Source organism: Coregonus clupeaformis, unplaced genomic scaffold (genome assembly GCF_020615455.1).
Source record: "Coregonus clupeaformis isolate EN_2021a unplaced genomic scaffold, ASM2061545v1 scaf2640, whole genome shotgun sequence".
NCBI lineage: Eukaryota > Metazoa > Chordata > Actinopteri > Salmoniformes > Salmonidae > Coregonus > Coregonus clupeaformis.
Genome location: NW_025536094.1, coordinates 40,882 through 66,336, shown reverse-complemented (window position 1 = coordinate 66,336; position 25,455 = coordinate 40,882). Strand labels below are relative to the sequence as shown.

At 42.9% G+C, this 25,455-nt stretch overlaps 1 protein-coding gene and 2 long non-coding RNA genes across 3 annotated transcripts; 1 reads left to right on the top strand and 2 right to left on the bottom strand.

Moving 5' to 3' along the window:
• Positions 1-1,548: 1,548 nt before the first annotated feature.
• LOC121575641 (chloride channel CLIC-like protein 1) lies at positions 1,549-12,346 on the bottom strand (the record flags this gene model as incomplete). Its single annotated transcript, XM_045219700.1, is given in 3 exon segments — positions 1,549-1,773; positions 8,303-8,383; positions 11,628-12,346. Coding segments are annotated over 3 exon segments (462 nt in total), but the record flags the coding sequence as incomplete, so codon positions are not given.
• Positions 12,347-20,635: 8,289 nt separating this feature from the next.
• LOC123488976 lies at positions 20,636-25,010 on the bottom strand. The gene is made up of 3 exons (XR_006660361.1): positions 24,888-25,010; positions 20,825-21,142; positions 20,636-20,700 (listed from the first exon to the last, which is right to left on the bottom strand). It is a non-coding gene; the product is annotated as an uncharacterized LOC123488976 (long non-coding RNA).
• LOC121575642 lies at positions 21,604-24,223 on the top strand. Its single transcript, XR_006002370.1, has 6 exons — positions 21,604-21,682; positions 22,502-22,779; positions 22,884-22,983; positions 23,084-23,191; positions 23,451-23,496; positions 23,668-24,223. It is a non-coding gene; the product is annotated as an uncharacterized LOC121575642 (long non-coding RNA).
• Positions 25,011-25,455: the final 445 nt, after the last annotated feature.

Below are 25,455 nucleotides of genomic sequence, written 5' to 3'. Positions count from 1 at the left end.
AGGATCTGGAGAAGGTCTGTTGGAGGAGTGGGCCAAAATCCCTGCTGCAGTGTGTGCAAACCTGGTCAAGACCTACAGGAAACGTATGATCTCTGTAATTGCAAACAAAGGTTTCTGTGCCAAATATTAAGTTCTGCTTTTCTGATGTATCAAATACTTATGTCATGCAATAAAATGCAAATTAATTACTTAAATATCATACAATGTGATTTTCTGTATTTTTGTTTTAGATTCCGTCTCTCACAGTTGAAGTGTACCTATGATAAAAATTACAGACCTCTACATGCTTTGTAAGTAGGAAAACCTGCAAAATCGGCAGTGTATCAAATACTTGTTCTCCCCACTGTATGTGTATGTATGTATGTATGTATGTATGTATGTATGTATGTATGTATATATATATATATATATATATATATATATATATATATATATATATATATTTTATATCTCGTGTGTTCGCAGGTGGGAAGAGTTAGCCAAATTATTTTGTCAATTAGCTTCAGCTGGCTGGTGTGCAACCGTGGCAAATTTGCTTTGACTTTGGATAGCCCATCTCTGGGACAATATTTGTTGCACATCTTTTAGTTGTCTCATTAAATGCTTCCAATATTTGTATACGAATTTCTACAATTTATAGATGGTTTGAGGTTAAGTCGTAAAAATGTGGAGCTATTGACCTTTTAAAATATTGTCCCAGGTACATTGTGTAATTTACTGATGGTCCCCAACTAGCCACATAGGGATATTGGATGTCAAACCAAATTGACATTCGATCAGGTCGCATGCAGCTGCGCCCAAATTACTTGGGTACTGTCAGCTGTGGGCAGGATTATAATAAACCCAACCCACGGAAAACTGTTACGGTACCCTTCATTCCGTGATATTCCATTCTTTCCTATAATTGCAAATCTGTTTTGGACGAGAATGACTTTATGACTAAATGTATCCTATTTACACTTTGTAGTCAATGATGACACTAGAATATATGTTTCTGGCTCATATTGATGCCACATAGGCCATTTTCAAAATGAGAAGTTGCTTTTTAGGGGCAGTCGCTCCTTAAATAATTGCAATGACAATGAGAACTATTCCTGGCGTTATAATGCCAACGAGTGGTGTCAGTTCTGTTTGTCTTGAGTGTCCAGTAAATGACTGTGCTCTGAATCAGAGTGGTTTAGTCATATTGATGAACACAGAAATGTGCAAGTTAGCTTCATACGCATCTCAGTCAGTCAGTGGAGCAGATCGGACTCGCCTCCTCAAGCAAAGATCAGACACATGCCAGCCAGCACCATTGAGAGCAGTTTTGTTTTTATATGTCCTGTAGATTGTGTGTAGGCTAGTCCTATCTTATGCGTTACAGTATGAACTTCTAAGTCCAGAAAATAAGTTCCCTCACAGAAAAATAAAAGTTATTTTAATCCCGTGTAGCCTACTTTACAAACTATCAATCATCAATTCCTTTAGGCAAACCACATGTGGTGTGTACGGTTGTAAATACACTTCATTTTGAGCATCACAGTCCCCTCTGCTACAAATTATCACCTTCATGACTGTGTCGATCTCCACACCAAAGGTGTCCTCAAAGTGCCATCTCGAGGCCTCGAATTCTTGTGGTTTGAGATCCACCAGGATCTGGCTGAGGGCATCGTCCAGAGCCCCCATTCTACAGCTGTCCATTCCCTCCAGAAGCGTCCAGATCTCTGCCAACGCTTGCCGAGACAGTCTTACTTTGGCGTCGTAGTAGAGATCATTCTGGAAATCACTGGGCTAGTGGTTGGAAAGAAATAGAAAAGAAATAGTACAAAGTATAGGCATTTGGCATCTCCAGATAGCATATTACATCACAAGGTGGTAACTAGGGTTGGGCGATGTCAACCTTTATCCTATCGTGATTATGTACTCAAAACTTTATGGTATCGCCCCCTATTATAAATAACTCTGCTACAACCACATACTACAACTGGACAAATCATGACAAAAGATAATGTTGAAAGCCTGGGCAGAGGCTAAGTGGAGGCAAATCTTTTCTAATCTTTCTGGTAGAGCGTCAGCATTGCCTCATCTTCCTTTCTTAACGGGCATATTGTTTGTTCCATCTCTCATAAAGCTGTGATTGAGAATAGCCCTAAGCCTAGGCTATAGACTAACTTTTCATTCTTGTTCTTTTTGAATGCGTCACATTTTGGACAACTTCTTAGGCTATTAAAATATTTGGGAAATAGGCTACTGGTGATAACTTTAACTTGTCTTGACGCTTTTATGATAGGCCTAGCTGGGCAGGTTATTGGCCATTTTGGATTTCAACCTCTCATGTTTTTTTTTTTTGTCCAGACAGCACAAATCATTTATTTTTTAACCCCCTAGAGTCGATGTCCGCATGGAAATCTAATTAGCATAATACAAAATCCCCATCAAAATCCGTCTGTTTAATAACCTAGAGATGTTTTTTTGCATGGGCTGTGTCTCAAACAACGGCATCCGCTCATGACGGCCTTCCGCATCTGCAGTGGAAGGTGGCAAAGCTAAAGCAGTATTTGTCAAACCAGGAGACCGAAAATCAGTCTTCTCACAAAAACATCTGTGTCCGAACGGTTTGGGCTGCACATTAATATGACCCCTCTATGGAAAGATGAGACTCTCACGAACAGGATGGTGTTCTCCGTTTTGGTATAGGGGTAATTCCACGTCTCTCAGATATAGGACCGACACTTCAAAACATACTTCTTTTTGATGTATTTTTTGACATGTATGAATCTGTTATTCAATGCGTTTCTATGGGCTAATAGAAGTTAAAAATTAATGTTTAAGTGCTACTGTACGGTATGGTAATGTTCATGGTAGAGTTCAAATGTAATTATATTATTATTGTAGTCCCATCCTCCACCACAGAGTTCTTGTAAATTACATTTGTTTGTTGCAAGTCAAGTTTCTGTTTGCATGTCCTGATTCTTCACTCTTCCTCCCAAAGTGTGCACTAGTTCAGTGTTCCTCATTCTTGGCCCAGAAGGGCAGCAGTGTGTAAATTGTCATCCCTACCTGTGCTAGAACACCTATTAAAACTACAATAAGACCATACTTGGATAAATTGAGTGAATTAATGGTTGGATGTGACAACATGCACTAAACCGGAGTATACAGATATCATGAACAATAAAAAAAACTGTCATTGAATTGTGACTAGTGCACTGATCATTAGTTGTACATTGATAATCTGTGTTAGGTTTCCACCCATTTTAACCTTTTTGATAATTAATTTTGTGCTCCTTTTTCACAGGCGGTTCAGGGCTGATGACCTGTCTCCATAGCTGAGAGAAGCCGAGAAGGAATATCACTTTGTCCCCAATACTACTACAAATATTTCTAACTGTACTGATGAGAAAGAGGAAGGCAGACTTATCCATTGTTGCTGAACTGTGTTCAGTCAAGTTTACAGTGACAATTTGTTACCAGCCATATGTTCAATAAGGTATTCTGCAAATAGAATTACAATACAGAAATGTTCTTGCCCTTTAGTGAAGTTCTGCCAATCTTATGTTGGAAAACATTATCAAGGAAAACGAGTCAAACACTTTGTGGAAATTGTAACCGTTTTCTTGAACACGAACGAGGACAATAATAACTGTTACCTGTAGGACAGTGTCTCTATCACAGGTCTCCAGGTGTACAGTAAGGGGTATATCCTTAATAAAATAATTTGTGATGGTTAATTGTGCAGACTGATTGCTACGTCATGACAAATCCATTAACTAATTAAAAACGTATCTGCTTTATGCCTCTGCATTTCCCAGTCAACACTAGCAAGGAAAAACTTGTGTATATGCAATAATGCCCATGTCTTGCAGCTTTAACAGTATTGAGTCAAGAAACAGCTTTGTCGACTGTCTCACCAAGGGCTAACTCAAAGAATGTTACGGCAAGGTTATGTCCATCTACTCTGTCTCTTCAAATTTGACAAATACACAACATGGAGTTATTGTTACTGGCAATATATACACTACATCACCAAAAGTATGTGGACACATGCTTATCGAACATCTCATTCCAAAATCATGGGCATAAATATAGAGTTGGTCCCCCCCTTTGCTGCTATTACAGCCTCCACTCTTCTGGGAAGGCTTTCCACTAGATGTTGGAACACTGCTGCAGAGACTTGCCTCCATTCAGCAACAAGAGCATTAGTGAGGTCGGCGTTCCAATTCATCCTAAAGGTGTTCGATGGGGTTGAGGTCAGGGCTCTGTGGAGGCCAGTCAAGTTCTTCCACACCGACCTCGACAAACCATTTCTGTATGGACCTCGCTTTGTGCACGGGGGCTTTGTCATGCTGAAACAGGAAAGGGCCTTCCCCAAACTGTTGCCACAAAGTTGGAAGCACAGAATCGTCTAGAATGTCATTGTATGCTGTAGAGTTAAGATTTCCCTTCACTGGAACTAAAGGGGCCTAGCCCGAACCATGGGAAAAAATTGCCCCAGACCATTATTCCTCCTCCACCAAATGTTGTTTGAATAGTTGACGCTATTCATTGGAGCAGGTAGCGTTCTCCTGGCATCCACCAAACCCAGATTCGTCCATCAGACTGCCAGATGGTGAAGCGTGATTCATCACTCCAGAGAACGCGTTTCCACTGCTCCAGAGTCCAATGTCGGTGAGCTTTACACCACTTCTAAATATTATTGTTATTCCAGGTGACTACCTCATGAAGCTGGGTGAGAGAATGCCAAGAGTGTGCAAAGCTGTCATCAAGGCAAAGGGTGGCTACTTTGAAGAATCTAAAATATATTTTGGTTACTACATGATTCCATTTGTGTTATTTCATAGTTTTGATGTCTTCACTATTATTCTATAATGTAGAAAACAGTAAAAATAAAGGAAAATCCTGGAATGAGTAGGTGTCCAAACTTATGACTGGTACTGTAAGTATTCAGACCCTTTGCTATAAGACTCGAAATTGAGCTCAGGTGCATCCCGTTTCCATTGATCATCCTTAAATGTTTCTACAACTTGATTGGTGTCCACCTGTGGTAAATTAAACTGATTGGACATGATTTGGAAAGGCACACACCTGTCTATATAAAGGTCCCACAGTTGACAGTGTACGTCAGAGCAAAAACCAAGCCATTAGGTCGAAATAATTGTCCGTAGAGCTCTGAGACAGGATTGTGTTGAGGCACAGATCTGGGGAAGGGTAGCAAACATTTTTGCAGCATTGAAGGTCCCCAAGAACACAGTGGCCTCCATCATTCTTAAATGGAAGAAGCTTGGAACCACCAAGACTCTTCCTAGAGCTGGCCGCCCGGCCAAACTGAGCAATCGGGGGAGAAGGGCCTTGGTCAGGGAGGTGACCAAGAACCCGATGGTCACTCTGACAGAGCTCCATAGTTCCTCTGTGGAGATGGGAGAACCTTCCAGAAGGACAAACATCTCTGTAGAGTGGCCAGACGGAAGACACTCAGTAAAAGGCACATGACAGCCTGCTTGGGGTTTGCCAAAAGGCACCTAAAGGACTCTGACCACAAGATTCTTTGGTCTGATGAAACCAACATTGAACTCTTTGGGCTGAATGCAAACAGTCACATCTGGAGGAAACCTGGCACCATCCCTACGGTGAAGCATCGTGATAGCAGCATCATGCTGTGGGGATGTTTTTAGCGGCAGGGACTGAGAAACTAGTCAGGATCGAGGAAAAATGAACGTAGCAAAGTACAAAGAGATCCTTGATGAAAACCTGCTCCAGAGCGCTCAGGACCTCAGACTGGGGCGAAGGTTCACCTTCCAACAGGACAACGACCCTAAGCACACAGCCAAGACAACGCAGGAGTGGCTTCGGGACAAGTGTCTGAATGTCTTTGAGTGGCCCAGTCAGAACCCGGACTTGAACCCGATCGAACATCTCTGGAGAGACCTGAAAATAGCTGTGCAGCTACGCTCCCCATCCGACTTGACAGAGATTGAGAGGATCTGCAGAGAAGAATGGGAGAAACTCCCCAAATACAGGTGTGCCAAGCTTGTAGCGTCATACCCAAGAAGACTCAAGGCTGTAATCACTGCCAAAGGTGCTTCAACAAAGTACTGAGTAAAGGGTCTGAATACTTATGTAAATGTGAAATTTCCGTTTTTCTAAAAACCTGTTTTTGCTTTGTCATTATGGGGTATTGTGTGTAGATGGATGAGGGGGAAATGTTATTTAATCCATTTTAGAATAAGGCTGCAACGTAACAAAGTGTGGAAAAAGTAAAGGGGTCTGAATACTTTCCCGAATGCACTGTAAATTGATGTTTACAAAAGGTTGGTTTTGGCTTTGGTTATGTTGCACTGCAGCTATCTAGAAATGACCACAGTAATTTGTGTGAATCAACTTGCTAGCTAGCTTCTTAGCCTGTTAGTTAGCAGTACAGTATGAAGATGGGCAGAAACCGCTTCTCCAATAGAAATCCACGATCACACTTCTAGGCAATACCATGGCGACATTGGCTAGCTAAGCTCATGCGCAGGAACACGTCAGTGTCACTTTCATAAGGTTGGAGTATTAACATGTTCAACTACTTAAGACATTGGCTCTAATCCAGGTTGTGCCTTAAGATTTTCCACTTTCTTTTCACAATTTGTCCTTTTCCACTCTCATTGGCTGTGTTCGAGAGCATGAAAAAAACAGTGATGTATTGTGGGAAAATTGTGACTGACTGATCTACAAATAATAATGAGTTGTTATTTATGATGCAAGGTGACTTGTAGATCAGTCAGTCGGCAGTTGCCTGCACTGTCGGCTGCAATATCAAGCCCATAGACTTCTCAAACCCCGGACTGCTTCGCAAGCGTTCCCATAAATATTAATAATAATAATATAAGTCTTGCGATGTTGGCCTCTGGGTTTAGAAACTGTAGTTAGGTGCTGAAGATATTAGTTCAGGCGATACATTCGACACATCTAACTTCTGGAATTAGCAATTCAAGCTACTTTATACAGTAAAAAAACTAGTTGCTAGCAAGTTATCCAGGTGCACGGTAGCCTATCTAACATACCTACATGTAGCTAGGATGTAAACAAACTGGATCATTGGGTGAGGCTGACCTGTCACTCCAAAACCGGTTGACCAATAGACGCATCATCTTAGGCTCCCTCTTAACCCCACCTACATGGAATGAATGTGCCTTTACTTAGCAACTGCAAAAACTAGGCAGTGAAAACAAAATGTAGTGTAACATACCCAAAGATAGAAAAAATTGCAGGCAAAGAGGGACCCGTTTCACTGAATATATATATTTTAGCATTCATTTACAATTCATTTGTTCTTGCCTTTCAAAATGATTTCCTTGCAATATTATTTATTTTGCTCTCAGTACTTGTGATTTTATTGCTTTCAATATCATTAATTTTGTTTGCAATACTAAGGATTTTGTTCTCGAATTCAAAAGGCTTGCTTGATATTAAAGGCTGAAGACTAATTCCATTCTTCTTCCTCCACACGGCGATGTTCGGACATCTTTGTCTGGTGTAAAAGGAGGCTATTGCAAACATCATCACAAATGTACACGTGGTTAAAACGCTGATTGTTTTGCCCCAATGCAATGTGTCCTCCCGAGTGGCGCAGTGGTCTAAAGCACTGCATTGCAGTGCTAGCTGTGCCACTAGAGATCCTGGTTCGAATCCAGGCTCTGTCGTAGCTGGCCGCGACCGGGAGACCCATGGGGCGGCGCACAATTGGCCCAGCGTCGTCCAGGGAGGGGGGAGGGAATGGCCGGCAGGGATGTAGCTCAGTTGGTAGAGCATGGCGTTTGCAAATATTGTATGCACTAACTGTAAGTCGCTCTGGATAAGAGCGTCTGCTAAATGACGTAAATGTAGACTGTGCCCTGCTTGTGCTCCTGCAATATCCTTAGTTAGCCTATAACAGACAGAAGGTTGTAGCCTACATCACAAATTAGCTTACAAATATATATTTTTTCGGAATATTCGTTTCAAATAGCTGCAGGGTTTTTATTTCTGTTATTCAGAAATATGAGGCAGAGACGTAGGCTACATCATCAAGGCGATCAAATTGGTTGAGAGTTCAGAAGAGGGTGAGTAAAGAGAGAAATGTGAAGGGAGGGAGAGGTTGAGCAGCAGCTATGTAAAAACATTTGGTGGGTGTAAAATAACATGCGCAGAATGTGAATCGGATCGATCAGCTCTGGGGAAAAATATCCAGGGGGGCCTGCGGGATGGTTACATACTGATCCGCAGCCCCGGCTTTTACATAAAGAGCATTAGGGCATCGATTGTTAGTGTTCATACCAGATGAGACAATGCCAAAACATACCAGGCCAAATTTTTCAATCTCCTTCAGAAGCTTGGTGAGGAATTGCTTGAACACAGCGTTGCATGACGGCAGCTGTGAAACCTGTGTAAAGAAAAATTAAATACAAATCAGGAAAGTGACACATCACCTTCTCGCCATTCTGTCATAAGCATTTAAGAGATGGCGAGAATAATGTGTATTCGACATGTTTGTATTTTCAACTTCAACTATCTCAACTAGCCGGTGCCCCTGCACATTTACTCTGCACCGGTACCCCCCATTTACTCTGCACCGGTACATTTACTCTGCACATAGCCTCCCAACTTTTATTTTACTTCTGGTCTTTTTTTCTCTCAACACTTTTTTGTTTTATTCTACTTTTTTTATTAAAAATAAATGCACTGTTGGTTAAGGGCTGTAAGTAAGCATTTCACTGTAATGTGTGCACCTGTTGTATTCGGCGCATGTGGCCAATAAAATTTGATTTGATTTTGTTCAAATAGCTTGCTGCCGCAATAGGAAACATGACAAAGAAAACAACAAAACAAGGCCACACCTCGGAAAGGGAAAACCTAGTCAGTTGCACAACTGAATGCATTGAACTGAAATGTGTCTTCTGCATTTAAAAGGTGCACTACGCAGAAAATCGCTCTGCCATTTCCCAGTTGGTAAAATTCTAATAGTTCGCTTCATTTCAGTTTGTGACAAAACAAGCAAGTCTAGTGTAGATAATCATTGTACCATTAAAAACAGTGTGAAATATATTTCCCATAACCAAAAATATTGTATTTTCAGCTGTTTGAAGCTGGTGTACAAATCCGAAAGTAAAAGAGCAAAAAACAAAACTTAAGTGCGCATACAACATACCGTTTCTTAGATTTGCTTTCAATGAGAATGGCCGATCTATAGACCCCTTCCTGTGTTTACAAACATTGCCGCACGAGGGCGATGCACGCACGTTGGTGGCATAACAAGGGGGAGTTCTTATAGAACGCCAGCAAAAAAAAGCCTATTTTTAACATGCTGCTTATTAGTGCATTTCACACTACTTTTGGATTATAATAAGATTAAGGCTCGTATGAATGTCCTGCTTAATATAATGTTTGTGTCATCGAAAATCAACTGCATTATACTTACACTTCAACCAGTAAAATGGCTCTTTGGCTAGCTGTTGCTACAGCCTATATCAATGAACGTTAGCATTCTAGCTAACAACTGCTGCATCCAAAATAGTTATTTTGCAAAGATCACAACCAAATATAATCTTAGCGACTGTTCAATCGATAATAAAAACATTGTAAGCGTATGACAATCACCAAAACATTATTTTGATTAGAAGAAATAAAAACTTAAATCTAGGCTATGTTGAATGGGCGCAGATGGCGATGGCTTTCTTACTGCCGCCAAGAGTCGCGCGCATCTGTGCGTGACGTCAGTGTTTCACGTACTGGAAAAGGGTCTAGAACACACATTTCTATGTGAATTTGTCCATGTCACCTAAAAAGTTACATATTGCAGCCTTTAACATTATTTTACCCATTGGTCAAAATATGCGTTTTTGATTGGATACCCTAAACAATAAGATAAAAAAAGGGGGTAGATCAGCTTAAATATTGCAGATAGATTGTAGCTTCCATCAATGTAATTATCAGCATCATTTTCAAACCCCCATATTTCTTTGTAAATATATTTATAAACAGTACCAGTCAAAAGTTGACACACCTACTCATTCCAGGGTTTTTCTTTATTTTTACTATTTTCTACATTGTAAAATAATAGTTAAGACATCAAAACTATGAAATAACACATGAAATCATGTAGGAACCCCCCCCAAAAAAGTGTTAAACAAATCAAAATATATTTTAGATTCTTCAAGTAGCCACCCCTTTGCCTTGATGACAGCTTTGCACACTCTTGGCATTCTCTCAACCAGCTTCACCTGGAATGCTTTTCCAACAGTCTTGAAGGAGTTCCCACATGCTGAGCACTTGTTGGCTGCTTTTTCTTTCACTCTGCGGTCCAACTCATCTCCATTGGGTTGAGGTTGGGTGATTGTGGAGGCCAGGTCATCTGATGCAGCACTCCATCACTCTCCTTCTTGGTCAAATAGCCCGTACACTGCCTGAGGTGTGTTTTGGGTCATTGTCCTGTTGAAAAACAAATGATAGTCCCATTAAGCACAAACCAGATGGGATGGCGTATCGCTGCAGAACGCTGTGGTAGTCATGCTGGTTAAGTGTGCCTTGAATTCTAAATAAATCAGCAAAGCACCCCCAACACCATCACACCTCCTCCTCCATGCTTCACGGTGGGAACCACACATGCGGAGATCATCCGTTCACCTACTCTCGTCTCACAAAGACACAGCGGTTGGAACCAAAAATCTCAAATTTGGACTCATTAGACCAAAGGACAGATTTCCACCGGTCTAAATGTCCATTGCTCATGTTTCTTGGCCCAAGCAAGTCTCTTCTTCTTATTGGTGTCCTTTAGTAGTGGTTTCTTTGCAGCAATTCGACCACGAAGGCCTGATTCACGCAGTCTCCTCTGAACAGTTGATGTTGAGATGTGTCTGTTACTTGAACTCTGTGAAGCATTTATTTGGGCTGCAATCTGAGGTGCAGTTAACTCTAATGAACGTATCCTCTGCAGCAGGGGTAAGTGGGTCTTCCTTTCCTGTGGCGGTCCTCATGAGAGCCAGTTTCATCATAGCGCTTGATGGTTTTTGCGCCTGAAATGTTCAAAGTTCTTGAAATGTTCCGTATTGACTGACCTTCATGTCTGAAAGTAATGATGGCCTGTTGTTTCTCTTTGCTTATTAGAGCTGTTCTTCATTGAGAAGGAAATAAATTCTACAAATACATTTTTGACAAAGCACACCTGTTAATTGAAATGCATCCAGGTGACTACCTCATGAAGCTGGTTGAGAGAATGCCAAGAGTGTGCAAAGCTGTCATCAAGGCAAAGGGTGGCTACGTTGAATAATTTTTAAATATAAAATATGTTGACTTGTTTAACACTTTTTGGGTAACTACAGGATTCCACGTGTTATTTCATAGTTTTGATGTCCTCACCATTATTCTACAATGTTGAAAATAGTAAAAATAAAGAAAAACCCTGGAATGAGTAGGTGTGTCCAAACTTTTGACTGGTACAGTACATATACATATTTTTAAAAAATATATTTCCTTTTTTATTTTCTGCTAACCTTCCCACCCCTCCCCTAATATGAGTAAACTAATGAACAACAGTTAGGCTTTTACTTCCAACAATAAGATAATAATTTCAATTTATGGCACCGAGTCAAGGCACGGAAACATGCATTGCATAGCTGCTTGTACTGTACCTCAGCAGGCTTTCTCATGGTCTTTGTGCTTGCGTCGTAGTTCAAAATATCATAGGGATCAATCCATTCTTCATCGTCCATCTGCCCTTGAGCAACGAGCAACAGGCTGCATACAGCAGCAGTGATGATGCACGTCGTGACAGCACTTGTTGACATCTTCTTCGTTTTAAGACGGCTAGCTAGCCAACGTTACTACTATGACATTTGAGGCTACTCTAGCTAACAAGCTATGCTACAGAGAACTTTGTCCTCATAAACCAGAAACACATCGCAATAACGTCAAGCTGTGATCTGTCTTTGGCGATGTTCTTCTTCCTCTTCTTTGGTATAATGGCGTTCGCAACAATGATATATGCATTCCGCCACCTACTGCGCAGGTGGATAATAAAGATCCCAAATGGGGAAAAATGCGGGGTAAAAAGATAAATAATAATAAATAATACTGTATATACACACTGAACAAAAATATAAACTCAACATGTAACAACTTCAAAAGATTTTACTTGATCAGAATACTAGTGAGTATGTGACCCCCATTTGCCTCATGCAGCGTGAAATCTCCTTTGCATTGAGTTGATCCGGTTGTTGATTGTGGCCTGTGGAATGTTGTCCCACTCCTCTTCAATGGCTGTGCGAAGTTGCTGGATATCGGCAGGAACAGGAACAAGTTGTTGTACACGTTGATCCAGAGCATCCAAACAGGCTCAATGGGTGAAATGTCTGGTGAGTATGCAGGCCGTGGAATAACTGGGACATTTTCAGCTTCCAGGAATTGTGTACAGATCCTTGCTACATTGGGCAGTGCATTATCATGCTGTAACATGAGATGATGGTGGCGGATGAATGGCACGACAATGGGCCGCAGGATCTCGTGACGGTATCTCTGTGCATTCATGTTGCCATCGATAAAATGCAGTTGTGTTCGTTGTCCATAGCTTATGACTGCCCATACCATAACCCCACTGCCACCATCGGGCATTCTGTTCGCAAACTTGACATCAGCAAACCACTCGCCCACATGACGCTATACACGCTGTCTGCCGTCTGGTACAGTTGAAATCGGGATTCATCCATGAAGAGCACACTTCTCCAGTGTGCCACTGGCCATCGAAGGTGAGCGTTTGCCCACTGAAGTCTGTTACGACAGCGAACTGCAGTCAGGTCAAGACCCTGGTGAGAACGAGGAGCACGCAGATGCTCTGAGCAGCTTCCCGGAGACGGTTTCTGACAGTTTGTGCAGATATTCTTCAGTTGTGCAAACCCACAGTTTCATCAGTTGTCCAGGTGGCTGGTCTCAGACAATCCCGCAGGTGAAGAAGCTGGATGTGGAGGTCCTGGGCTGGCGTGGTTACACGTGGTCAGCGGTTGTGAGGCTGGTTGGACATACTGTCAAATTCTCTAAAACGGTTTATGGTAGAGAAATTAACATTACATTTTCTGGCAATAGCTCTGGTGGATATATTTGCAGTCAGCATGCCAATTGCACGCTCTCTCAACTTGAGACATCTGTGGCATTGTGTTGTGTGACAAAACTGCTAATTTTAGAGTGGCCTTTATTTTTCCCCAGCACAGGGTGCACCTGTGTAATTATCATGCTGTTTAATCAGCTTCTTGATATGCCACACCTGTCACGTGGATGGATAATCTTGGCAAAGGAGAAATGCTCACTAACAGGGATGTAAACAAATTTGTGCACAACATTTCAGAAATAAGCTTTTTGTGCATATGGAACATTTCTGGGATCTTTTATTTCAGGTCATGAAACATGGGATCAACACTTTACATGTTGCGTTTATAGTTTTGTTAAGTATATATTTTTAAAAAATCCATACAAACTATCAATAACGACATTTAAATTAAACTAAAATCAGACTACTTTTCTGTTCTAATTAGGTCCCTACTCAGAAGGATCCTGTGAGGTCGGGACATTTTCTGGCAACAGAAGTCCTTGCAAGTAGCAGTGCTTCTGCCGTGAAGTCTTGGAGGCAAGGGCACAGTCATCATGCAAAAATTCCCAGTCATCATGCTAGGTAAGGGATCCTTTTAAAATATGTTTAAGTGATTGATAAGATTGAACTAGATCAATTAATTAAATAATGAATATTATATTGTGTTGCACCTTTAATAAATAGCCTAACAAATGAACAACTCTTACAAGTAAAGTACAAAGACTTTTGATTGTCTTTATTAAGACATCCTCTATCAAATTTCAGCCAGACCGCACAGCCAGCCTGAGCGACCTGCATGCCCAACCCCCACCAGTCTAGTCAATAACTCAACTCTCTCCCCAACACAACTTCCTTCCCATATTTTATAAAAGTTGTATAAAAACACACAGAAACAGTACACCCTCCATATAACTCATATCATAGGCCTAATAGTACTGTAGAGCTCTTTTTACTTGCACACAATATAGCTGGGCCACCCCGTCCTGTCCCTAGGGGTCCAAGGCCCTGCAGTGCCCCAACCCAACACACCCCACTCAGCTTTAGGATCTTAGCGAAACATTCATTATTGGTTTCAGGTGTGTTAGGCCAAGGCCAGAGAGTCAACCAACTGTACGGCAGACACCCAGGGCCAGGACTGAGCAGCCCAGCAGCTAGGGATTGCCTAAATAGGTACAGTGGGGGAAAAAAGTATTTAGTCAGCCACCAATTGTGCAAGTTCTCCCACTTAAAAAGATGAGAGGCCTGTAATTTTCATCATAGGTACACGTCAACTATGACAGACAAAATGAGATTTTTTTTCTCCAGAAAATCACATTGTAGGATTTTTAATGAATTTATTTGCAAATTATGGTGGAAAATAAGTATTTGGTCAATAACAAAAGTTTCTCAATACTTTGTTATATACCCTTTGTTGGCAATGACACAGGTCAAACGTTTTCTGTAAGTCTTCACAAGGTTTTCACACACTGTTGCTGGTATTTTGGCCCATTCCTCCATGCAGATCTTCTCTAGAGCAGTGATGTTTTGGGGCTGTCGCTGGGCAACACGGACTTTCAACTCCCTCCAAAGATTTTCTATGGGGTTGAGATCTGGAGACTGGCTAGGCCACTCCAGGACCTTGAAATGCTTCTTACGAAGCCACTCCTTCGTTGGCCGGGCGGTGTGTTTGGGATCATTGTCATGCTGAAAGACCCAGCCAAGTTTCATCTTCAATGCCCTTGCTGATGGAAGGAGGTTTTCACTCAAAATCTCACGATACATGGCCCCATTCATTCTTTCCTTTACACGGATCAGTCGTCCTGGTCCCTTTGCAGAAAAACAGCCCCAAAGCATGATGTTTCCACCCCATGCTTCACAGTAGGTATGGTGTTCTTTGGATGCAACTCAGCATTCTTTGTCCTCCAAACACGCACGAGTTGAGTTTTTACCAAAAAGTTCTATTTTGGTTTCATCTGACCATATGACATTCTCCCAATCCTCTTCTGGATCATCCAAATGCACTCTAGCAAACTTCAGACGGGCCTGGACATGTACTGGCTTAAGCAGGGGGACACGTCTGGCACTGCAGGATTTGAGTCCCTGGCGGCGTAGTGTGTTACTGATGGTAGGCTTTGTTACTTTGGTCCCAGCTCTCTGCAGGTCATTCACTAGGTCCCCCCGTGTGGTTCTGGGATTTTTGCTCACCGTTCTTGTGATCATTTTGACCCCACGGGTGAGATCTTGCGTGGAGCCCCAGATCGAGGGAGATTATCAGTGGTCTGTATGTCTTCCTTTTCCTAATAATTGCTCCCACAGTTGATTTCTTCAAACCAAGCTGCTTACCTATTGCAGATTCAGTCTTCCCAGCCTGGTGCAGGTCTACAATTTTGTTTCTGGTGTCCTTTGACAGCTCTTTGGTCTTGGCCATAGTGGTGTTTGGAGTGTGACTGAGGTTGTGGACAGGTGTCTTTTATACTGATAACAAGTTCAAACAGGTGCCATTAATACAGGTAATCTACATATTTCCGCATCGGTTAACAGCATGAGAGCGGTGATTGGATAGATTCGGAGAGCCTCAGCCATGCTCCTGCCTTCAAAAGACAGGAGAAAAGCAGGCGTGTGCCGTGAACGTTCTTATGCCACGTTCACATGCTAGTCTGAACTCTGAAATTTCCCTTGCTAATGCCGCGTTCAAAACAACTAGCAACTCGGAAATCTGACTTGGGTGCATTCAAGACAACTGGGAACACCAGAAAAAATAAACTATCTACGACTGGGAAAATCGGTTTGAACGGTCATCCAACTCAGAATTCCAACTCGGGAATTCTGGCCTCTTACTGGAGCTCCGACTTTCTGACCTTAAGGTCACTGATGTCATGACTGGAACTTGTTTTTTCGAGTTCCCAGTTGTCTTTAATAAAATAACAGTATATATACAGGGGGTACCGGTACAGAGTCAGTGTGCGGGGGCACCGGTTAGTTGAGGTAATTTGTACATGTGGGTAGAGTTAAAGTGACTATGTATAGATAATATACAGAGTAGCGGGGGGGGGGATAGTCAGGGTAGCCATGATTAGCTGTTCAGGAGTCTTATGGCTTGGGAGTAGAAGCTGTTAAGAAGCCTTTTGGACCTAGACTTGGTGCTCCGTTACCGGTTGCCGTGCGGTAGCAGAGAGAACAGTCTATGACTAGGGTGGCTGGAGTCTTTCACAATTTATAGGACCTTCCTCTTACACCGCCTTGTATAGAGGTCCTGGATGGCAGGAAGCTTGGCCCCAGTGATGTACTGGGCCGTACGCACTACCCTCTGTAGTGCCTTGCGGTCGCAGGCCGAGCAGTTGCCATATCTCCTCCCTATAGGCTGTCTCACCGTTGTCGGTGATCAGGCCTACAACGGTTGTGTCGTCGGCAAACCTAATGATGGTGTTGGAGTCGTGCCTAGCCACGCAGTCATAGGTGAACAGAGAGTACAAGAGGGGACTGAGCACGCACCCCTGAGGGGCCCCGGTGTTGAGGATCAGAGTGGCAGATGTGTTGTTACCTACCCTTACCACCTGGGGGCGACCCGTCAGGAAGTCCAGGATCCAGTTGCAGAGGGAGGTGTTTAGTCCCAGGGTCCTTAGCTTAGTGATGAGCTTGAGGCCACTATGGTGTTGAACGCTGAGCTGTAGTCAATAAATAGCATTCTCACGTAGGTGTTCCTCTTGTCCAGGTGGGAAAGGGCAGTGTGGAGTGCAGTATGCGGTATGCAAATTGAAGTGGTTCTAGGGTTTCTGGGATAATGGTGTTGATGTGAGCCATTACCTGCCTTTCAAAGCACTTCATGGCTACAGACGTGAGTGCTACGGGTCGGTAGTCATTTAGGCAGGTTACCTTAGTGTTTTTGGGCACAGGGACTATGGTGGTCTGCTTGAAACATGTTGGTATTACAGACTCAGTCAGGGACATGTTGAAAATGTCAGTGAAGTCACTTGCCAGTTGGTCAGTGCATGCTCGGAGTACACGTCCTGGTAATCCGTCTGGCCCTGCGCGCCTTGTGAATGTTGACCTCGCTTAAAAAGTCTTACTCACATCGGCTACGGAGAGTGTGATCACATAGTCATCCGGAACAGCTGATGCTCTCATGCATGCTTCAGTGTTGCTTGCCTCAAAGCAAACATAGAAGTGATTTAGCTCGTCTGGTAGGCTTCTGTAACAAGGCAGCTTGTGGCTGTGCTTCCCTTCGTAGTCTGTAATAGTTTTCATGCCCTGCCACATCCGACGAGCGTCGGAGCCGGTGTAGTACAATTCAATCTTAGTCCTGTATTGACTCTTTGCCTGTTTGATTGTTCGGAGGGCATAGCGGGATTTCTTATACAGTGGGGAGAACAAGTATTTGATACACTGCCGATCTCACTCCCAAGAGCGCAGGCAACACGGTGTGGGTGCTGAGCTGTAGGACTCGTGAGGGGCATAGGTTCATCGGCTGGTTTCACACTGCCAGGAGATATGTCCCATCTCCCCACACCGGCAACACTGTCGGCTTCCTCCTGGTGTACTCTTCTTGACCCGCCTACTTTTTGGCTCTGAGCCGGATGAGTCCTGATGGGGCTGGGTTCGAGACCTTGGGGTCCTTGGACGGGTTCTTCCCATTTTGTGGTGGGGCCGCACTCCTGGGGTCTTTCCGGGAAGCATTCAGCATCTCCGCTGTGGCCTGGCACTTTCCACAGTCACGCTGACCAGCCGTGGCCAAGGCCTGTTGACTGATGAACCGCTTTGCTCATAAGGCAGGGCGCGTGAGGTAACGATCCACCACAACGGCTCACCACCGGCTGTATTCCTGCGGATCCAGCCATTTCTTGCGATTCGGACAGTTCATGCATCTGGGCGCCTCGAGGAGGTTGGTCTGGGCTGGGAAGGTCCATGGTGCGCTGGGCCATACCAAACTTTGTGAGTCCATATCTGCTGAGGATCTCAGACTTCAGGGCATCATAGTCAGTAACCTGGTCAGGCCCAGGTCCTGACAGACCAGCGATTCTCCCGGTTAGGAAGGGGCTAACAGACCAACCTACTGTTGCTTGGGCCAGGCTTCCTCAGTGGCCGTGGGCCTCAAATGCATGCAGGCGGCCTCAATGTCATCGGTAGCTCCCATCTTAGATATGTAAAGTCACTTTGCCTTTATTGGGCGGGGGTATTTGGACCACCTCTGTCTCTGCAACTGCAATTCCTCTGCTTTCATAAAGGTTGGCTTTGTTCGCCCTCCAAGAGAGCCACGCTTACTTGCATCTGGGCTTGCTGGGCCAGCAACAAGGGCTTAATGTCCTCCATTTCAGTCGGGCGGGGAGCCTACCGCCAACTTGGAAAATGGGTGATCAAACCTAGATCCTCCTCCTGACATGCACTATTAACGCTTGAGCGTGCCCGCATTCTCCACCATCTGGTGATGTCACGAGGCTACACAGCTTTCAGCGGGATTGCCTCAAGTAGTGCAAGGAGACCAGGTTCAACCCAAACAAGGATTTTATTAAAGGTCTTGGGAAACTCAACCAAAGTGGCAACTACAATTCTGTTCTCTGTGGTTTTAAGGGTTAATAGTTCAGGGATGTCTCTTCCACATCCAAAATCATGGCAACTCTCCTCGCTTCAACAACTTTTCCCCAGTCTTACTGTATTCCACGGTGCCAGCTAGTGGCCAACCCAGCAAAAACGCCCTTCCAAATGTCCCAAACGTATTTCCACAGGTGCATATATTCAAAGGTGAGCCAAAGGCATCTCCAAATCCTTATATTCTTGATGGAAGTGGACGTTGCAGCACTCTTGTCCTCCAGAGAGCCCAGGTTGGAGACTGTGTCTTCACCCCCACACACTCCTCAGTGTGTCTCTTCCTTCCCAAACCTTCAGCTCATCAGCTCCTCATTTGTTTCAGCTGCGTGGGGAAGATTGGCCACAGAGGGGTGGAGTCCCCGACCATACTACAGGCAGATGGAGCCATAGCTGTCTGGGCTTGCAGCCACCTAGGATGTACCGCCCTCCAGGACACAGCCTCTCGTGGACATCACAATATATACACACATGTTCTGAAAGGCCCCAGACGTGGGGAAAGCGTTGCCGCACAGGTACAGGTTGGCAAATAACTCGCAAGGTGGCTAAATGTTATACAGTTAATAAACTAGGATGCCTATCTTCAACGGATAGTACGAACATCCATCCATGCATGCTCTCCTGTCGGAGTTTGACAGCAGAACATCAAACACCATAAATACTTGAAGCAACCACATAAAAACTAACAACTAACTCCTCTCTTCTGGTGTGAACAATTCATTGCCAAAGACTTGGTCAACTTGTGATGCCCAAACCTGGCAGGCCTTTTTGTCTAAGCAGTATGGGTGCTGAGGAACGCTGTTCGTGTTTTGGGACGTCCAGCAGTCAGATGCCTCTTCGATCAAACCTTGCTCGCTCTATGGACAACTGCAGTAGGCTGACGGGGGATCATAGGGCCGGGATGTCTAGCTGCTCTCTTGGCTGCTGGGCTGAACTTATCCTCTGGAGCAGAGGTAACTCTGGGTCTTCCATTCCTGTAGTGGTCCTCATGAGAGCCAGTTTCATCATAGCGCTTGATGGTTTTAGCAACTGCACTTGAAGAAACTTTCAAAGTTCTTGAAATGTTCTGTATTGACTGACCTTCATGTCTTACAAAGTAATGATGGACTGTTGTTTGTCTTTGCTTATTTGAACTGTTCAACTGATTGGCTCAAACGCATTAAGAAGGAAAGAAATTCCACAAATTAACTTTTAAGAAGGCACACCTGTTAATTGAAATGCATTCCAGGTGACTACTTCATGAAGCTGATTATAAAATATATTTTGATTTGTTTAACACTTTTTTGCTTACTACATGATTCCATGTGTTATTTCATAGTTTTGATGTCTTCACTATTATTCTACAATGTAGAAAATAGTAAAAATAAAGAAAAACCCTTGAATGAGTAGGTGTTCTAAAACTTTTGACCGGTAGTGTATACTGTATATATTGAATAATAAAACAAAAATATTCTTTATAATACCGTTTCATAAAGCAAATAAGTAACATAGCTGTGGTAATTCATCAAGGACTGCATCAAACCCGTTACTCCTTCAGTCACGAGCTGGGCTGTGACACCACTAATTTGTCCAGATGCTTATGAATTCTTCAAATGGCCATTTGAAACTCTTCAAACTAGTTGCATGTGTTTTCATTGTGAAATGCTCAAATAGATATCTATAGAAATACCCTAAAATAAAAGATGACATTCTGTATTGTTGCCTCATATTCGTCATCTGTCTGTTTTATGTGCTCTCTCACCATCTAATGGCTGACTTGGCTGTCTCAGTGGCTGTAGGAAATCCAGAAGTATTGTTGCCGTAAGATATATTTTAAATCAACTTCAGTACATAAAATATTCACAAATGATTGTCTAACCATCAACAATAATAAAATAGTCACTATTTTACCTTCTGTTATCTTCAGGGAGGAAGTTGCTGGACAGACATTTGTGGACCAGGACCACAGAAGCTTGTTGCTTGCATGGAGCGCCTGTGTGCCCGACTGGACAAGTGCAGAGGTCCATGTCCACAGTATAGGTCTGGCCTGGTGTGGTGCCCTTCACCTTGTACTTCTTCTCCCTCACCTGGCAGACATTAGGGAAGAGATGATAGACAACTTATAATGCAAGCTATAAGATACAACAAATAATAAAAGACAACATGATGGGTTTGTGTAATATTACAAACCTGTATTCATCACTATGTTACCTGCTCGATGTCAGATGGGTTGACGTTGCTCTCCTGGGCCAGAAAATGTGAGAGGGGGAACGTTTTCCAGCGGCCAAGAGCAACTTCAATTACCCCGCCTCATAGTAGGCCTCCAGGTGGCATGTCAGCAGGTCAAATAAGGCAGGGCGATTCAACGTTTTCGTAATCTGGAAGATTTTATCTTTAAGGACCCGCATTGCTGCCTCCACAAAGTTTTTTGTGTCGTTCCCTTGGGTTGGCAGCTCCTCCCGATAGTGGTGTGCCCAACACTCTCGACGACTGAACAGTCAATCGAAGTAGGCCATGAGTTTCCTGTACCTGTAATTAGTGTAAAATATTTCATTGAACAATGTCTTGTACTATCACATATTGGTGACAAAATAAATGTATAAGGGAAAATGTATCCCAGATAACAACATATCCCAAACATGGACTGGGCAAATGTAAATTTAAAAAACACAAAAACTGATCAGCAAGTCCTGGTTTTATAAAAAAAAGTTACTGAGAATTAAGCATAAGTTAATGGATTTCACCTCATTATACTACTACACTAACCTGGTAACAACTGGGTTTTGTTTGCCTGCTGATAAAAGGGGCACAACCATCTCATCCCTGGCATACGTTTTCTTTTAGTGATTTATTTGACTTTTTACCCCTTTTTCGTGATATCCAATTGGTAGTTAGCCTTGCCCCATCTCTGCAACTCCCGTACGGACTCGGAAGAGGCGAAGGTCGAGAGCCATGTGTCCTCCGAAACACGACCCCGCCAAGCCGCACTGCTTCTTGTCACACTGCCCGCTTAACCCGGAGGATTGCAACCAACTGAAAGGAGCATACACTGCCACCTACTGTACTGATGTGAGGCCTCCCTATTAATCTACTTATATTACTATACAGTATCTAACCCTGTGTTTCCACCTATTGTTCTAGAGTGTGAATTTATTACACTTTGTGACACAAAAAGGAGAAGGGAAAAAGGACGGGGAAAAGGGAAGAAAAATTGCCCTACCAACTACCCCTACACCCATTAAAACCTCACCACTATTTCACCACTTGGCCCTATCTGATCCTACACCAGGCCAGCAGCCTGGTAGGACGGGACACTATCTTTCAACACGCATACTCTGTTTGGGACCTGACGTCCACATTGTGTTGAACAAAATAAATGGAGTTTATTCTTCTAATTTCTGGGATAGGGTAGGAGACCATAAATAGCAAGACACTAAACAAACAAGGTGTGTGTGTGTGTGTGTGTGTGTGTGTGTGTGAGACCATGTGTGACGTGACAGTGTTCCTGTCTTGACGGCTCATCGCAATATCAAATCAAATCACATTTTATTTGTCACATGCACCGAATACAACAGGTGTAGACCTTACTTACAAGCCCTTAACCAACAATGCAGTTCAAGAAATAGAGAAATAGAGTCACCTCTTTGGGCAAATAGTACCCTAGACTGTCCTGATCATCTTGTTGAGAATTCCAGATAATTCCTCCATCCAAGCAGAAATGTCCCATCCACATAGTAGGATTTTAGAAGTGCAGATAGACCAAAGCCCAGTCTATTTTACCGTTACTATAGTCAAGTCTGTGGGTTATGGTATTTTAATATAGATGTTACCATTTTAGTAATCAACTTTAGTTAGCTAGTAAAAGGAACTTTTTTTTTTGTCTTTTAGATGGGCGGACCGGAAACCCAGTTACAAAACTCAGGTCTACAGCTGCCATTTTCTGGTAGGAAAGAGAAATGGCCCAGTATTTAGCATAAAAGGTAGCTCATCCACCATGGCAGAAGAGGAAGATCATCCACCATGGCAGAAGAGGAACATCATCCACCATGGCAGAAGAGGAAGATCATCCACCATGGCAGAAGAGGAAGATCCAGACTGTTGATTGGGAAACCAGAACAAACAATGAGACATTGGGTGTTGCGGGACCACTTGTCACATTGTCCAAGGTGGGTTTGTGTTATCATAAACAATGCGTTTTCTGTCCAGATAAAGATGGTGATACAGCATTGAAAAAGACCCACCACTGACCAAATGTCACTTTGTTTTCCAGTCCAACAGGAGTGCATCCTCAGACCATCCGGTGCATGGACAACCTGTGCCAGTGTGATCCGAGCACGAGCTTCCAGTTGTGGAGACTACATCACATCGAGGTCAGTAACTCATCAAATATGATACAATATTGTGTAAGACATTGGATTTGTAGATGCATCGAAATTTTGACTTTATGTCCCCTTTTCCCCTATGTTTTAGACATGAGTCATGACATGCGGAACATCAGGCTCACCCCACGAGAAGCAGTGCATGATCAACGTCACCCTCAGCAAGGAAATCTGCTGGAAGTGATGTCTTACCCCCAGAGTGAGAGAGAACCTCATTTAAACATCACAGATATAAATTCCCACTGTGCCCATGATCAAATGCAATGTGAATTGTGTTGTATTACTGAATGAAACTGAGGAGATGCACGCAGACCAGCATTTATGATTGAACTTACGTTAACTACATTACTTTAGTTGGCTGCTTTGAGCAAAACTTGAATGTAATATAACCTATTCTAGATGCCTGTTGTTTGCGTATGATCTTTAATCATTGTTCACTTGTTTCTCAACAATGTCAGGTACAGGAAGGGATGACTGGGGCCTTCAGCAAGTAAGACACAGAGGGTAAGAAATTATTTGAACATCACAGATGTACATTTCCAGTGTGCCCATGATAAAGTACTACATTACTTTAGTTGGCTGCTTTGAGCAAAACTTGTATGTAATATAAGGCATTCAGTGAGCCTAGTGTGTGTATGTGGAATATTTTTGGACCATTGGCTTCCCTGAAAACAGGTACTAACAGGAGGAGCAATAGGAGTCTGCCAGAGGTCGTCACCCTGAATGGGGATGGAGGCTTTAGTGGTCCACACAACAAAGAAGTAGGTGTCCCTTCCAGTGATGTGGAGCTGCTCTTGGACCTCACGGAGGCTGTAAGACCCTCCCTCCTTGATATATAAATCCTTCGACATCCCTGCACCATAGGGACACTTGACCTCCACCACTGCTGTGGTGCCCACAGGATCCCAGACCCCAAGACCCAAAACCCTGACTCCTGCACATTCATCCCTGTAGCCATTTTGAACGCCTTGACGTTCTCCTCTTCGTTATCTGGGCCCCACTTTACAGACAACACCCATCCAACGACTGAACACCATGAAATGCATTCGTTGTAAGAAATGTGCTATATAAATAAAGTTTGATTTGATTTATGACATTACAGCTGTAGAATATTTAATTGCAGTTTTTCCATAAACTTTTAATTGTTAACTTGGGATTTTATCACCTGACGTATCAATTATATAGTGGAAACGATCCTTTAAACCAAGACTGTGTGAATGCATGTACCACTCCGAATAAATAAATACTGTGCCTTTGAAGATTTGTCTCAGGTCATGAAACTACAATGAATGTCAATAGATTTTTGGATTAATTCTCATCAATGACAACATTCTAGAACTGAGTTATCAATCATCAAAGTCTGATATCCAGGGTAATCTGGTTAATGATTATATAATTGATTAAGTGGCTCTTTCCTTGTAGAATGTTGGCAGCTGTATAAGACACACTGTATTGCTAAGATGCTCAAACATAGCATAACATAACAGTTGCCCCTCCCTATAGCTGCACTTCTCCACAAGGTCAGACTTCTAGTGGTCTTCTCCCCTTTTAATGCACTTGAAAAATGCACTTTAATGCATCCTTGAAAAATGCCATAAGGTCTGAAATATACACCAAAGTCGACATACTGTACAAACAATTATCTTGGCTAAGTAAAACAAAATGATTGTTTTGATATACTGCTCTGCTAACTAAAGTGTAGTCAGTGGCTAGCTAAGACAAAGGAAGGGTGACAAAAATTAATGGATTGGGCTGGTGAATGGTAGCTGGTAGTGCCAACTAGAGATGATGTGCAGGAGCTTCCTGCAGGAATTTGTAGTCTTCTTGCTGAGGTCTTCTCTGTTGCTAATTAGCATTTTGAATTAAATTGAGGTGAATATATTGACAAAACTCACCTTGTCCGAGAGAGAATTACATGGCCATCAAAACGTCACGCCTGGGTAAACCTACACGAAACACAGACCTTATATGAAGTAGTTCTAAAATCCCAAACGCAAAAATGAATGGTAAACAAACGATTGGGAACATTACCGGGTTTTACCGCTAGGTTTCGTGGGTATTATGACGTGTCCACCGTGCCAGACTATTTGCTAGGTTGCGCTCTGAAGTTGTTTCCATCCGGAATATTAACAAGGGGACACTATCTCTCCTCCTCCACATTTACTGGATTGGTGGAACAGTGCAGAAGAGAAACTGCCCCCACAGTTTAAAAAAATTAACTATCGTCAAGACCAGAAGGTGGGGGATCTATATAGTTTCAGGGGTGTATTTTATGCCTGCCAACGTTAGGTTATTTGTAGGCAGTTGGCGTGTAGCCTACACACACCAGCATTTTTTGTTATTGAATTGTAGGCTAACGGTAATTGCATTTACCCAATACCATTATGATTTTCCTGTAATGTTTTATTGACGTGTGTAGTGATGAAAAAAACTAGCCATACACACTCAAATAATTAATACCAC